General features: G+C 37.6%; 1 protein-coding gene across 1 annotated transcript; it reads left to right on the plus strand.

The window, feature by feature from the left end:
- Positions 1-1,023: 1,023 nt before the first annotated feature.
- On the plus strand, positions 1,024-10,338 carry LOC137619304 (large ribosomal subunit protein eL28-like). Its single transcript, XM_068349465.1, has 5 exons — positions 1,024-1,088; positions 7,419-7,511; positions 8,132-8,260; positions 9,952-10,065; positions 10,201-10,338. The coding sequence occupies exons 2-5, from the start codon at positions 7,425-7,427 to the stop codon at positions 10,309-10,311; spliced, it is 441 nt and encodes a 146-aa protein (XP_068205566.1). The 5' UTR covers positions 1,024-1,088; positions 7,419-7,424; the 3' UTR covers positions 10,312-10,338.
- The last annotated feature ends 6,382 nt before the right edge of the window (positions 10,339-16,720 follow it).

Genomic DNA, 16,720 nt, shown 5'->3' on the forward strand with positions numbered 1-16,720 from the left:
TAATTATATTTTTGCACACAGGAGAGTATCACAATTTCAAATTTCTTTAGCTTTCTTTTTTATATAGCTGTGAAACTTTAAGTTCAACTTGATTTATTCTGAAAACAATAGAGGTTATTTTAATGTATCTATGTAGTTTCAAGTTCAAAGTTCCTTACTACACACTACGATAACTGTCTCACTACTACTGTAGTCAGAAAATAAAGTTATCAATTACTTCATGCACACCAGTATAACTGTCTTACTTTCATTGCTTTTCCAATAAATTTTAATCTATTATGATCAATGTTCGGTCTATCACAACTATATATTATGTAGTATTGATTTTAAATTGTGTAATCTATTCTGTCCTTGTCATTTATAAACCTTAATTATGTTTTTTCCTGTGTAATATATTTTATCATTTAGCTCAGTTAAATTTGAAGCTATACAAGAGGAGCCGATGCATAGTATACTATTAACTATAGCAATGTTAATAGTTTTCTATATCGTATATTATTAAATTGTGATAATTTATATCTTATTTAAATTAAAATAATAATATATATATAAATCTTTTACGCATTTATAAATGAAATTTCTATAAAATAAAAATATGTCGTTGGCCATAAACGCATTTGATGGCGGACGCTGATGACTGTCTCCTCCAGCCCACCAAATAGATGGAGATAATGTGTATTGTATCTTTAAAATTAATTTATTTTATCATATGTCCATAATTAGATAAGGTAAAATTAATATTAAATAATCTTTAGATAATATGAAAGATGAATAATTGTCATTTTATGGTGGACAGTTGATAATTTGATGTCATTTTCATATTCCCAGAATTAGGTCATATAATATATAAATTATTGAAATATAGTATAATGTCTTATAAGCAATATTTTACAACATTTATATTGTAATAATCATCTCAATAAACGTAAATATATGATTAAAATAGCTAAAATAATCAAGATATTCATAATTACAAGCACGAATAACGAAAGAATCACTACTAAAAATTAAGTTATTTACTTCTGGTCGGCTGCAAGAAACGTCTATTTCTCTTCTCTCCAGCACGGAATCCAGACAACGTGCTTACAGTGAGTGCATTCTCGTTATTATTGTCTTTATTTCTTTTATTTTATATATTTTATCATGTTTATTTATGTCATAGTGACGTTATAAATACACGGTTTGGTTAATCAGTCTTAATTATGTTTTATTTAATAGTATTTAGGTAATAAATAAGTTTGTTGTTACTCGTGGTGTTGTGGAAGTTGCAAGATGTAAATATGTCGATTTATTTAGCGATTTAAGACCAAATTAGCTCTTTATTACTTATGATATACGTATTTTATGTTGTGGGGTATATTATTGCCTTAATTCAACCACGTATAATGGGTATTAACCGGTTAAATAACGGTTTATAATACACTTGTAGCATTATCGTAAGCCTGGAGAAGGGTAACTTCTATATGGTCGAAATATAATGTTTTTTTTCTTTATTTTCTAACCATTTTAAGCCAACAATGGGATTTATACATCTGATAAGTAGCAAAGGATACATTTATGTGTAAAAGACACTTCTCGAGTCACTTGTCTAGTGTAGCGTTATCATGCTTATGCATACTCTCTCTCTCTCTCTCTCTCTCTCTCTCTCTCTCTCTCTTTTTGCGGAAATATATTTAATCTGAGTAAGGATACAGAGTTTTTTTTGTCTGTTCAAGTTTTTTTCCATTGCACCACTTAGGAAAAAATCTCTCTCTCTCTCTCTCTCTCTCTCTCTCTCTCTCTCTCTCACATAGATTTTGTAAACATGTTTAAGAAATAAAAACTTGTACGAAAATTACCCATATTACACCCCGAACGGCAGACTTTTGAGGATGTTGGTAACCCGGCTATCTACATAGAAAACGAGAATCCTTCGTATAGTCGTCATCTACGTCATCTACGTCTCTACGTTCGCAGTTGAACATTATTTGTAGCCCGGGGGGGGGGGTGTATGTGTGATAGCGGCAACCTGTATGTATTATTAGGGCTAATTTAGAATACGGCAGTGTAAGGGGTGTCGTTACCTCCCTGTTAGGTAAGAAGGTTAGGACAAGGGGTTTGGGTTAGGTTAGTTGATATCCATTATTAATGAACGCGTGAGGAACTGGCCGCTGATATACTAAGGCTCCTCGTCGTCACCCGTATTTCTATATCTATTCGCTTACTGTTCTCTACACTCGTTTCCTTACCTACGTACCTATCATGCAACCTCACCCCTTAAACGGCCGCTGTCGTACATATACCCCTACTATTTTTTTTTTTTTTTATGCGCCCTAGTTATCAGGGTGGGCTAGTACATTGTCGGACTAAAAATTGGTGACCTGACCGTTTACACACACTACCTGATATGGGTGATTACCAGGTTATTTCATAGGGGTTTATTTATGACAGTGGCCACCTGTATTTGTGATTAAGGCTAACTTAGAATAATAATGTTTATTGGACAAAAACATATTTACATACAAAATATTTACAAAAAAAGATTCAGTCCAAGCCCATGTGGAGCAGAGCTCTTCGGGCAATACGACAGTGGATGGGCCGACACAGTGTTAGGTAATTAGGTAAGGACATGCCTTGTAGGTTAGGTTTGGGGAGGGGGAAAGTTTAGGTTAGTTGATGTCCATTTTTAATCCAAACAAGAATGAACTAACACCAATTATTCACTTATAGGTTTTCTCAACACTCGCAATTAATTATTTTGAGCCTTTGTATATCTGGGGTGTATGTATGATAGTGGCCATCTGTATCTAGTATTGCGACTGAGAGAATACGACATTGTAAGGGGAGTCGCAGGCGGCCGTTATCCTCCCCCCCTCGGTTTGGTAAGTAGGTAATGATGCCTCTTGTAGGTTAGGTTGGGGGGGGGGGATTATGTTAGCTGATGTCCATTTTTGATCCACGCGGTGGGAACTGGCCGCTGATATACAAGGGCTCCTCATATCTGCAAACAGCCTCCCACATGCAAATTTAATGGGAATTTGCTTCCCAGATTATAGTTCGTTATAGTTTTTTTTTTTTTTTTTTTTTTTTTTTTTTTTTTTTTTTTTTTGCAAAATCTCTACACAAGAACACCACCGACTTGATTAAGGGCCATCATGCAACCTTCTTACGATAGCCTTAAACCAAGTTTCGACTGGCTCCACTCCTGGCAAGCTGACACTAAACCATAATATTTCCTAAATCGTCGGTCACTTGAAACAAGCTATCTCAAACAAAGATGAACTAATATTTTCCGCAAAGGAAATTGATATGACAAGGAAGTTCTCACATGTCCCAACTACGTACTTTCTAATAATTTCATATTTACATTGCTATAGCTCTTAGGTTAATAATGATAATAATGTTTATTGGACAAAAATATTTACATAAAAGATTTAAAAAAGAACCAGTCCAAGCCCATGTGGAGCAGAGCTCTTCGGGCAATAATACAATAATAATATCATCAATTAAGTAAAAATAGAAAAAAAAGTAAATATGGTTATAGATATACAAAATGTACGCATGTATATACATAATCTTATGTATACAAATAGATACATATAAATGAGATTCTTAGCCTAAAAACAAATGGATATGTACTGTATATTTATATGATGAAGAAGGATGGTTTATGAAAACTAATGGTATTTACATTGAAAAACTGTATATATTAAGCAAAAAACTCAGTATAAGAATTAGTTTTACAAATAAGAATATTCTAAACAATGAAACATTGTGGTTAGGTAGGAAAGTATAAATATTTATTAACAAAGCTTAATACCCAGATAACAGGAGATTTGTATATGATTTCTTAAAAGATCGAACGCTAAGGTAATATTTTGTATTTATGATGGCGGCTGACTGAGAATACGACTGTATGAGGGATAGCAAGAGGCGTTAGCTCCTCCGTTAGGTAAGTGTGTAAGGCTTGTAGGTTAGGTTGTTGGAGGAGTTTAGGTTAGTAGATGTCCGTTTTATTTGCGCATGTGAGGAACTGACCACTGATATACAAAGCCCCTTTAGAATATAACCTAAAAGGGTTGAGGAAAAATTCTCTATGGCATCAGAAGAGTTCAAAGTACCTATAAATACATTTTCTCCATTAGGTATATTATTACAGTAGATATGTATCTACATTATAATTACTAACCAGGATCATCCCCATAAACTACAAATGATCTGGAACACACTTGCAATCGTGCCAGATATAGGGCATTTTTTGTTTGAAAAGTCTACGTAGATGTTATGTTTACTTGTTTTGGGTTTTAAATCCAACCCTCCACTGAAGTCGAGTGAACTACTTCTCGGGCGGGTCCATATTAAGCATCTAACGAAACATTTTCATTATAACATATACAATTCTTTGATTGTAGCATCTTCCAAATCATATGATCTTATGAAAAGTAATGTCTTTAGTTTCTTCTTAAATTCAATTGCTCCCTTTAGGTCCTTCATTTCAGTTGGCAGTTTATTATAATGTCTAGGCGCGCGGTAGCTAAAAGTCCTTTCACCAAATTTACTATTTGCTCTTGGTCGATAGTTGTCAGGAAGTCGTACTTTTAAATGTAGAGGATTTTTGTAAGACTAAGAAGAGATTTTGAGGTAGCCTGTCCAACACAGATAAGCCCTACATTGGGTTAAGGTGAGGCCACTGAGCATATGCTTAACAGTACAACAATCCTATTGAAAGAAAGATAGCTGTTTCAGGCATATTAGAGTAAGTTAAGAGACGTCATTCATCGGAAACAGTATTTTGTTATAAAGAAAGGGAGCTTATTGAGACATGACTTCTCACACCTTCTTAAAGCTTAGGGTTTTACTGCATATTCGAATCACCTTAGTGACCATGTCTGACTTGGTGAGGGGCCGAGTCATCTATTATTATTATTATTACAGACTAAGCTACAACCCTAGTTGGAAAAGCAGGGCGCTATAACCCCAAGACTCCAATAGGGAGAAATAGCCCTGTGACGATAGGAAGTAAACGAGCAAGGGAAGTATTGAACAATTTAAAGAAAATATTTCAAGCACAGTAACATTATTAAAATACATCTTTAAATATACCGTACTGTAAATATATGCAGTAGTGAACAAGCAAGTGTAGGAAATTCATATCGCATTAGTCAAGTATTACTTTCATCATGTGTGTAACTTTCTTGACTTAAATGCTTTTACACTCAGCAGAAGGCCCAATAAAGGTCTGTACAACGTGCAAGTATTACACTGCGAGATGTACAAGGAAACAAGAAATAACTGCACACCATTACATCAACCATTTTTTGAAAATGAACGTGAAATAATAGCGGACATTCTTTGTTTCTAGAATTGTGATAAAAAAAAAAAATAGAAAGCGGAAAAAATCTTATCCAAGAACTGTGGAAAATAAGAAAAAAAAATAGAACAAGACATCAAGTGACAAACGACAATACCATGAAAAGAATAGAGGAGCCGTTGCAAAGGCTTATCCTCAAAGTACAAGTACAATACCGTCTAGAGCCTTTCAAGTACGGTACCAGTACGAGCACAAATTGCTTCCAAGACCAATCTATGCAGGTTTAAAGGCCACTCATGAATGGCAGAGGCAGGGGACAGTGACGGCGCCTTCGCAGGACGATGCCCTCGAATCTGACCATGTACTGTATACATATCAGTGCCCAAGCCCCTCCACTTAAGCTAGGATTAGGCAGCGCCAGGCAATGGCTGCTGGTGACTCGGCAGACTGACCTATAGGCTCCCCCCAAACCCTTGTATCATTGATGCTGAAGGTACAGGGTAGTAAGTAGCAGCAAAGAATACAAGCAGTAATGTATTATTACTTTTAAATTGTCTAACTTGTATTGATACTACTTTTCTATATCCATCTTGGTCAGTCAAGGAAAGGTTTTGGAATGCGAAGACTTTGTCGTGCAAATCGGTTACTGTCAGGACAGTCTCAAAATTTAGCTCATCTTATAAGATCTCTGATGATTAAGTATCGTGAGCTGAGTAAAATGTGCTGAGGGAATTGATGTTTATTATTGTTATAACCAAAATTACAACCTTAGTCGGAGAAGTAGGATGCTATGAGCCCAAGGGCTGCAACACGGAAAAGTAGCCCAGTGAGGAAAACAAGAGGGAGTAATCTACAAGAGAAGTAATGAACAATTGAAAGTATTTTTAAGGTACCTGTGGCGTAGTAATAAAAATATATGTATACACCTATTATATATGAATTATGGAAAATATCTTATTGAATATTAACTTAAACGATGTTACAGTAATGCTTTACTGTATTTGATATTTTTGTGTTTATCTTGATCTTTACTGTCACAGCTATCATAGTGACAAACAGGACTTTGTAAAGGCAATTCTGAATCCCTTGATTTGTAGTCGTGATTAAAATTGGGTCTAATTACAGTGTAGGTAGACAGTAAATTGCCGTTTGGTAAGCGACGGAGGCGTATACAAGTAGATTTTGATGGTCCAAGGTAAAGGAAACAAAAAATCAATTGAAACATTGTATGAAATTGAAGTTTTAAAGCAACTGATAGTAATGATCTAGTACTGTACTTCGATGATTTTGTTTAATCCTTTCCAGGAGAAAGATCTTGCGAACATTTTTTTTCCAGTACTAAATAAATGGATTAAGCTCGGTGCGTTCCTGTTCTGGAAGTCTGCATCTCACAAATTTGGTTGGTTCTTAGTTGTTTTTAGGACAAATGGTGTTAAATTTCGGCCTAGGGTTAGCTTTACCTAACTCCCGTGTCCACGGTTTTCAGCATATTGAATATGTCGTCTTGCTTACTACATAAAAGTACAGTATATAATACTGTATTTGCTATAATACATTACAGTATTTAATTATGAATTTTTGATACAGTATCCGAGGTATACTATCAGTTTATAGGTCGCTCATGAATGGCAGAGGCAAGGGACAGTAGCATTGTCTTAGCAAGCAGGACAAGGTCCTAGAGACTGACCATATATATGATCAGCAACCAAGCTAGGACTAGGGAGGGCCAGGCAATGACTGCTGATGACTCAACACACCTATAGGCTTTCTCATACCCCCCAACCTTATTTCATAAGGATGGTAAGGTTTCAGACACTGAAGGAACTAAAGAGTCTGATCGGGGCTCGAACCTTCGTCTGGCAAACGCCAGGCAGAGACGTTACCAATTGGGCCAAGTTTTGTAAGTCCTCAGAAGGGGTCATAGTTCGAGTTCGAAGCCGCACGAGCACCAGTAATTTGGTGTCATTTTATTTGTAATAAATCATATAGTTCATTTGGTTTTTGTATCGTTGAGGCTCGTTCTGCTCACAGGTTAAATTCTCGCTATTCCCCTTCCTTTAAGTACGTGGCTGTGAATGTTGTATTGAATGTATTATGCTGATGATTAATAACTTCTTTTTTGTTTCAGGCCAAGATGAGTGCTGACCTGTGTTGGTTAGTAATCCGCAACAACCATGCGTACCTCGCCAAGAAGAGGAACGTCAAGAAACCGTTCTCCACGGTGAGTGCGAGTCGTAGAAGCTAATTTGAGTTTAGCCATTTTGTCTTAGAACAGCTGCCGTTTCTGAATTTTATGAAGTAGTTGACAAATATTTTATAAAATGGCACTATTTTATGCATATCATGGAATTGCCGGCCTAGGGTGATTTAGGCTAGTTTATAATGTATTTTATTAATCTGCTTCTATTGAATGTACTGTATTTGAACGGCTGGCTTTTTACGTATTTAAATGACTGACCTTTAGTATACAGTATTTCGTGAAAGTGATATTGTATTTTATGAAATGCCTTCCCTTATATGTATTTTTTCATTCCTCTTGGCACTTGAAATCTGTCTTATATATTTTTTCATTCTTGAAACTTGAAATCTGTTTTATATTTTTATATATTTTTTTCATTCCTCTTGGCATTTGAAATCTTTTTTATATATCTTTTTCATTCCTCTTGGCATTTGAAATCTGTCTTTTATATATTTTTTCATTCCTCTTGAAACTTGAAATCTCTCTTATATATTTCTTCATTCCTCTTGAAACTTGAAATCCGTCTTTTATATATTTTTTCATTCCTCTATATATTTTATAATTCCTCTATGCACAATATTAAAGTTTTGCGTTAATTTCAGGAACCCATGAACCTGAAGAACGTCAACAGCCCCCGTTACAACGGCATGATCCACAAAAAGATGCTGGGAATTGAGCCAGCTTCCGGTGGCAAGGGCATCGTGCTGAGCTTCAAGGCCAAGAAGTACCAGGTACGTCTTTTGGGGCTCTCTGATCCGTGGAAAAACTCGTCCCTTTTTTAGTGCCCGGGGATTTTCTAGGTCGTTGTATGGCCAGTAAACTCTTTCTTATTACTTGCTTATATAGAAAGTTCATACGCATATTTGTCAATGGAAGGTAAATATATTAAGCCAGGTTGTACATACATATACCAAAGGCACTTCCCCCAATTTTGGGGGGTAGCCGACATCAACAAAAGAAACAAAACAAAAAAGGGGACCTCTACTCTACGTTCCTCCCAGCCTGACAAGGGACTCAACCGAGTTCAGCTGGTATTGCTAGGGTGCCACAGCCCACCCTCCCACATTATCCACCACAGATGAAGCTTCATAATGCTGAATCCCCTACTGCTGCTACCTCCGCGGTCATCTAAGGCATCGGAGGCAGCAGCAGGGCCAGGTTGTAAACAAAGTTAGTGTTTCATAGCCTTGCTATTTTCTGTGCTAATATGCACCAAGTAAACTTTACTAGTATAAATTGTTACAGTCTGAGTCTTTGGGGAAGCTATGCTTCATACAGTCTTTATTTTTACTGGAACTTTGCTTCCTTAAATACTGGGGTAAACCGCTTTGATTGTTACTGTACACAATAATGTACCTGAATTTCATTCGGAAGTAATTATAGGTCTTCAACTTACAAAAGTTTTGGAGATGCAAACAAACCCAATTGAAATAAAAAATCTCGGATATTGTATCAAAAGTTCTTGATGAAATACAGTGCAGTACTGTATTTAAATTATTTAGATTTAATACAGTTAGCAAAATTACATTTACAGTATGAAACGTGAGTATTTGTTGACTACTGCAACTGAAAAATGTAGGCATGAGAGTTCGATGCCTACATTAGTCAAATATTTGACATATTTCACTGACAAACATCTTCGTGGAACCTATTGAGTTTGTAAGGTGGGGACTTTCTGTACAACATTGTATCTGGTCCGTGGTAAATTTTGCTGTATCTGGTCCGTGGTAAATTTTGCTGTATCTGGTCCGTGGTAAATTTTGCCGTATGGTTATTCTTGATAATTAAGTACAAGTTTTAGATAGATTTATTATTAGGTGTCCAATATCTAATTAAACTATTATAATGCAGTTAACAAAATTATATTTGCAATATGAAAATTGACTATTAGTTGACTTTTGCAGATGAAAATCTTAGGCATGAGAGGTAGGAGATGCCTACCTTAGTTCAAAATTTAACCCTTGTACCCTTTAATAAAACTCGTCCCTTTACCCCCAAGACGTACCAGTACGTCCTTGCTGTTTACATTTTTTTTTTTTTTTTGCATATTTTTGATAACTTTGAGAAACTTCATGCATTTTCCATGAGAATGAGACCAACCTGACCCCTCTATGATGAAAATTAAGGCTGTTAGAGCAATTTAAAAAAAAATATACTGCAAATTGTGCTTGAAAAGGAAAAAAAGGCCTGGGGGTTAAGGGTTGGAAAGTTCCAAATAGCCTGGGGGTAAAGGGGTTAACAATATTCGACTCAAGTTTAGTGGAGGAACCTATTAATTCTGTAATTTTAGAACAGATTGTATTTAATTGTATTTATTCTATGCTCAGTTTCAGCGTATGGTTATTCTTGATAATTTAGTAGAAAAGTTTTAGATCAATTTATTACTAGATGTCCAATATCTAATTATTCTAACTCCTTTCAGTCCAAACCTGCCAAGAGCACCATTAAGACCACAATCAAGTCTGGCCCTCGTCGCGCCCTCCACTCCATCAGGAGATTCATCCAGGCGAACCACTACAGAAAGGATTTGAAAATGGTGTGTATCTGCATTTTAGTGTATATAAGAAATTATAACTGTCTAAAATCCATTTTTTTATTCGTAAGTTGTTACGAACATTACTAACGGTATTGCCGCTGCTCGTAACTAAATCATCTGCTGTTGTCATTCTAGGCCGCTCTTCGCCGTGCCTCCGCCATCTTCCGCTCCCAGCGCGCCCAGCCCTTCAAGAAGATCCGCCGCAGGCCCCGTGGCGTCAAGGCCGCTGTCAAGAAGACTGAGTAAAGTTTTTGAATAAAGAAAATAAGTAAAGTTTTGCGTTATACTTCACCTTCAGATCTTGATTATTGGGGAGGGTATTTTAAGACTTCTTTAGATGTGGTATACTTTATTAAAGCTTTTCAGTTGTATGAAGCTCAGCTAACTAATAATTCCATGGTGTTTAGATATTGTTGGGTCACTGTATTTCTCTAATTGTAATTTGTTCCAACACAGAGTACTTACTTCGAACTACTTTCTTAGGAGTATCTGGGATTCTCTTCCCAACCAACCAGAATTTTCTGTAGTTTCCCCTATCTCCGTTTTCCCTAGTGGGTCCCTCTGTGGCGGATGAATACGCGCCTTAAGGCGACCCGGGTCAGCGAGAGCGCGTGGCCAGGTCTCGGTCACCAGTAAGTTTCTGGTTGCGGCTTGATTAACATCCCGCCGCTCTCTCACATCCCGTGCGACCCTTTGTGTCCCCACGTGTTCAACGTTTACCTTATATCCTTTTACCCACCTCTTTCCCCTGTTTTCTTGTGTTGCTTGGTGATTTGGTGTACGGTTATGGAGCATCCACGTCGTTGCCCGGGCCTAATGCCGGTAAATCTTGTGATGCGTTCCTCTCTAAGCCGGAGGTTGATCCCCATACCTTGTGATCTTCGTGTAGGGGTAGTGTGTGTGCCCCGTCCGCCACGTGTCCGGAGTGCGAGTCTTTGCCCGAGAACCAGTGGGCGCTCTACGGGAAGAAAATTTGACACGAGCAATACTGTGGTATGAACTTTTTTTTTAATAAATGGGATCGAGAAGGGACGCCATCTCCCTAAAGATAGGATTGCGTCAAATCTTGCGTCTTTGGTGAAGCACGCTTGTGGCCTGTATGATTAATGTGAGGATTCAGAAAAAGGGTGCTTAACATTCACAATAGTTTTTTGGTGAAGGTGGTTATACTTATAATTTATTAACTTTCATCTTGTAAGCAGCAGGGCCTACCGGAACTGTCACAATCGCTCGCCATTCATTCCTATTTCTAGCACACACACTTCCTCTCTCACATCTATCCTCCTATCACCCAGAGCTTTCTTCACTTCATCCATCCACCCAAACCTTGGTCTTCCTCTTGTACTTCTCCCATCAACTCTTGCATTCACCACCTTCTTTAACAGACAGCCATTTTCCATTCTCTCAACATGGCCAAACCACCTCAACACATTCATATCCACTCTAGCTGCTAACTCATTTCTTACACCCGTTCTCTCCCTCACCACTTCGTTCCTAACCCTATCTACTCGAGATACACCAGCCATACTCCTTAGACACTTCATCTCAAACACATTCATCTTGTACCCTGTAATAATAGGTAAACCCTGTCTGTTGTTAACCTTTCTGAAGGGAATTGCAGATTCCCCTTAGGGCCCTGGCTAAAGGAAAACAGTCTATCCATCTTAACTTTACCAGTTTTATCAGTCTTGTACTGTACTTTACCTCCTGACTTTCTTACCTTTTGGGCTAAAATGACCGGAGCGAGTCCATGTGTCTGGGATTCTAGATATCGCATTAAACCGTACTGTAAAATGTCACAGTGTCCAAGATTGCTTTGCAGACATTTGGTTTATTCATGTATAGGTTCCAGTGGCCAGATGGCCTTTCGACTAAGACCGTTCTTCCAATTGGTTCCAGAACGCATAAACATCAAAGTTAGGTATCAAGTCAAAGTATGAACTTGTCTATTTTAGTGTATTGCTTGAATATTAATCTTAGTAAATCATATAGAAAATTAACAAAATGTTATTTCAATGTTTACTATTGATGCTAGAAACTATTAAATGATTTTGCGTATTTCAATTGTTTCCTAATTACAACTACACTAGTTATGTGCCTCAATTCTCTAGTTTGTTTTAGACAGTCTAAATCTAATTAAATACTAGGGAAGGAGTAACTACTGAAACCCATTTGAGGAACTATCATGTGCTACTACCCAAATAGAAATCATTGTCTATTAACCCTTTCACCCCCAATGGACGTACTGGTACGTTTCACAAAACATCCCTGTACCCCTATGGACGTACTGGTACGTCCTTGCAAAAATCAGCTATTTACATTTTTTTTTTTTTCATATTTTTGAAAACTTGATGAGAAACTAAAGGCATTTTCTAAAAGAATGAGACCAACCTGACCTCTCTAAGATGAAAATTAAGGCTGTTAGAGCAATTTAGAAAATATATATTGCAAAATGTGCTTGAAAAAAAATAACCCCTGGGGGTTAAGGGTTGGAAAGTTCCAAATAGCTGGCGGGTAAAAAGGGTTAAAAGCATGACTGGAAATAGTCTGTTGTACATACATACATATACCAAGGCACTTCCCCCAATTTTGGGGGTTAGCCGACATCAACAAATGAAACAAACAAAAGGGGACCTCTACTCTCTACGTTCCTCCACCCTAACAAGGGACTCGACCGAGTTCAGCTGGTACTGCTAGGGTGCCACAGCCCAACCTCCCACATTATCCACCACAGATGAAGCTTCATAATGCTGAATCCCCTACTGCTGCTGCTACTGATACAGCCACCAAATATTACAAATGTGTTTCTAGTCGCCACAACTGGCTGATTCAATCCGAGTTTCTTTTAATAACATTTAGCAGTCTATTGTCATCTATTCATAGCAATGGCCAGTCCTTGGATGGCCTGCCCTTTATATTGGAGTGTGATATTTTAAGATGCACTAACTCCTTGTGCGCAACAAATCTGAAGACAAAGACATGGAGAGGGTTTTGCAGTTTCATGATGACTAACCTTTGGCAGTTGTATATGCAATCTAAGGTTCACATAATTACCTTTGCTAAGATCAAAGGATTTAAAGGTATATATTCACCCATTGTCTTAGATTTAGTTCTTTGATGAACTTTACATAAAAACTACAATAAAGATTTTGATCAAACTTGGTAATTGTGTTCGATATGATCCAAGGATGAACTAATGATTTAGATGAAGTACATCAGATTGTGTACCTTTTTTTGTTTGTTAACATTTCTCTAAAACTATCAAACCCATTTCAATGAAACTTGATGCACTTAGGTGGTACAGTATAACCCAATGACGAATCCTTTAGAATTTGAAGGAACTACAAGTACGTATTGCTGGATGTGGCGTTGGCATGGTCAATACTGTGCGACTCTGGTTCCATCTGTTAGTATTCCCTTTTGCTTATTACACATAATGAATAACTATCATTGACTATTTCCATTTTGTTGATATCACGATGCAAAGTTGTTTTGTTTTACGATGAACACAACTGCAACAATTTCTTCACGGTTACGATAATTGACGCAAATCCCTCGTCGTTGCCAGTGGACATCAGCTAATAACATTGTCTGCTAGTCTTTGGCAGGTGAATAGAGTAGAAACTAGGGTAGACAACTTCTAGTACCATTTGTTTGTGCCCATATCCATTTCCCTCATTTCAACGTATATTGTCACTCCTTCCCCTTATGATACAGTATAATAGTAGCTTTTGTCTTGGAGACACTTTTCGATCGTGTGGACATATCGAGGCCAACCTTAAGCATGGAAACCCCTCTCTCATAACAATCTGAGAGCGACGAGGAACCTTCCGATTCGTCCTTGTGTATCGATCAAAGAAAGTAAACGCTCTTGACTCTTTGCCGTGACCTTAGTCATTAAAATGCCACATCAGTGGTGAGAAAGGACACCTCCCTCTTCCATTACCCTGCATGTCTGACAGAGTGAAGTAATGCCCCCATCCTCACCTTGTCACCTCTTTTGGCCTCGTTTCTTTCACTCGTGTTGCTGGGTCTTCACGACATAAAGTCCTCATGAGAAGTAACTAGCCTAGATCACACGTCTTGATTAACTGAGGAGACGCTACAATTCCTCCTACCATAACGAAATCAATAAGGAAAAGATCCCGAAACGCTTGTTTCTTTCTGGCTTCGTAAGACAAAGAGACGAAAGGTCAGCCCATCTCTTGTCGAGTTTGTTCAAAGAGGAACAGTTGGCCTGTCTCTACTCTTGCTCATGAAGCCAAACATATTGGATCTATCACAGCTTTCTGTAAGAACCTTTCAGGGACAAAATTCTTGAATCCTTGATTCTGGTAAATGAGGGAACCTTCTCTTCTCATTACTCGTATAGGTATACCCATAGGTCCCGGGATACCGGTAGTTGCTCAATAGATCGTATAGAGAACCTAATTAACGGGAGAAGAAACATCTCGTCAAAGCGGTCCCAATTTAATTGCAGTATTTAGTTTCTAGGAGCCTGCAACCTCAGTGTCTCACCCAACCCTCACAAATTAAGGGTAGGGTTGCCAAATGTGTGTGCAAATCCTTTTCTCATAATTATGCATTTTGACATATCCTCCATACAGATATAGGCTTTCCTTGCCTGCCTACCAGTCCCTGTAGTGACCTAGCCTGACACTTGCTGCATCTTCATACTCAGGTCATTAGGATGTTGGAATGAGTCTTCACTTTTGCAAATGGCTTTGACATTTCCAGGGATAGTAAATCAGTTTGGTTATAGGTTATAAGAACAAATCACAAATTGCATAACTGTAATTTTTCCCAACGATACAAACCTGGGTCCTTTTGAGTTTCAAATCACTTAGCACATCCTAGGTTAAGGTCAAGTGGGCTACTCAGTGTGTTAGCAAGGGGACAGGGCTTCCCTGCCACCTGATATTAACTACCAGCACCTCATGAATTATAACAGTAGACTTACAGCTTTCCTGTACAGCTACGGGCTGTAAGATTGCAAGAGCCCGTGTCTGGCCAAAAGGGCCAGGCAATCCTCAGCAACAACAACAATGCTGTACAGTATAAAAGTCTGTCTCTTATAAAAATATAAAACGAAACATGTTAATCTGTTAAGCGAAAAGAGCATTTTAACTTGCGAAGTTCTACCAATTCAACTACCTAATTGCAAAGATCATTCCATAATTGGTCACAACAGGAATGCTATATTGTTATTTCTACATTCTCCTCCCCCTGTCCTCGTACGCCTGACAACACTTGAGATTACCGAACAATTCTGCACTCAAAGGGTTAATTACTGCATTGTTAATTGTTCAGTGGCTACTTTCCTCTTGGTAAGGGTAGAAGAGACTCTTTAGCTATGGTAAGCAGCTCTTCTAGGAGAAGGACACTCCAAAATCAAACCATTGTTCTCTAGTCTTTGTACCATGGTCTTCCACTGTCTTGGGTTAGATTTCTCTTGCTTGAGGGTACACTCAGGCACACTATTCAATCTTATTTCTCTTCCCCTTGTTTTTATAGTTTATATAGGAAATATTTATTCTAGTGTAGTTGCTGTTCTTGTAATATTTTGTTTTTCTTTGTATCCTTTCCTCACTAAGCTATTTTCCCTGTTGGGGCCCTTGGACGTATAGTGTCCTGCTTTTCCTCTAGGGCTGTACCTTAGCAAGTAATAGTAATCAGGAATAACAAATTTAATAGACCAGGTTTTTTCCAACAAATTGAGATGAACAGCAGCTGAAGACCGGACGGAAGAGAAATACTCGATACAAGGTAGAATGAAAAAAATTAATACACTACTTTAAATAGATTGATCACCCAAAATCTTAAAAGACTTTCGCAATAAGGCAATTTTTGTTGTTGTTCTCAATTTTCCCCCTCCTTGCTTATACCCACTGCAGAATACTTCCTTTCCCGTGTCAGTTTAGCCCCACCACAGTCAACTGATAAACAGGCACATGATTTTACACCTTATGTGAATATTATTTTTTCAATATTAAACTTACCCGATAATCATGTAGCTGTCAACTCCGTTGCCCGACAGAATTCTATGGAGGGATACGCCAGCTATCACAATACTAGAAGGGGGTGTATTTACCAGCGCCACCTGTGGCCAGGTACTCAAGTACTTCTTGTTGACACCTCCTCAATTATTCCTCTGTCGTGCTTCCGGCAAGACGTTCTGGGATACGCTTATGTTCTTGGAGTATTTTCACGACTTTGGTGAAGTATTTCTCTTTGATTTCGGCTGTCGCTTTACTGGAAACTTCTATATTAGTTTAGTTAGCTTTTGGAATTAATTTGATTAATTATGGTGACGAAGAGAGTATGAACTCTCGTTCACCTTTCAATGGCCGACCCTTCCCTTAGACGGAAGTGTTGGTGTCTAAGAGAGTATAGACTCTCTTTCTTAATTTTGCTTAACAAAAGTTATAGATTTATTTTATATCTCTCCGCCTCTTATAGGCCTCTTCGATTAACTTCCTTTTATTATAAACTTATTAAAATTAATTTTTATATTTGTTTATATTCGACCTTCCTAATAGTAGGCGGTCTTTTCTTGTTACCGAAGTTAATTAACATTGAGCCCGTCATTTCGGTTTTACCTGTTAACATATTATGCTATTTCCGCCACAGAGTTTGAAAGAATTTCTTTGATAGT

The sequence above is a fragment of the Palaemon carinicauda genome, chromosome 25 (assembly GCF_036898095.1).
Source record: "Palaemon carinicauda isolate YSFRI2023 chromosome 25, ASM3689809v2, whole genome shotgun sequence".
Classification (NCBI taxonomy): Eukaryota; Metazoa; Arthropoda; class Malacostraca; order Decapoda; family Palaemonidae; genus Palaemon; species Palaemon carinicauda.

Bases quoted from the DNA above. Each gene is read 5' to 3' on its own strand.
- LOC137619304 (XM_068349465.1), top strand. From the start codon at position 7,425: ATGAGTGCTGACCTGTGTTGGTTAGTAATCCGCAACAACCATGCGTAC. The intron at 7,512-8,131 runs GTGAGTGCGAGT...CGTTAATTTCAG, and splicing joins TCAAGAAACCGTTCTCCACG to GAACCCATGAACCTGAAGAA. The intron at 8,261-9,951 runs GTACGTCTTTTG...AACTCCTTTCAG, and splicing joins TCAAGGCCAAGAAGTACCAG to TCCAAACCTGCCAAGAGCAC.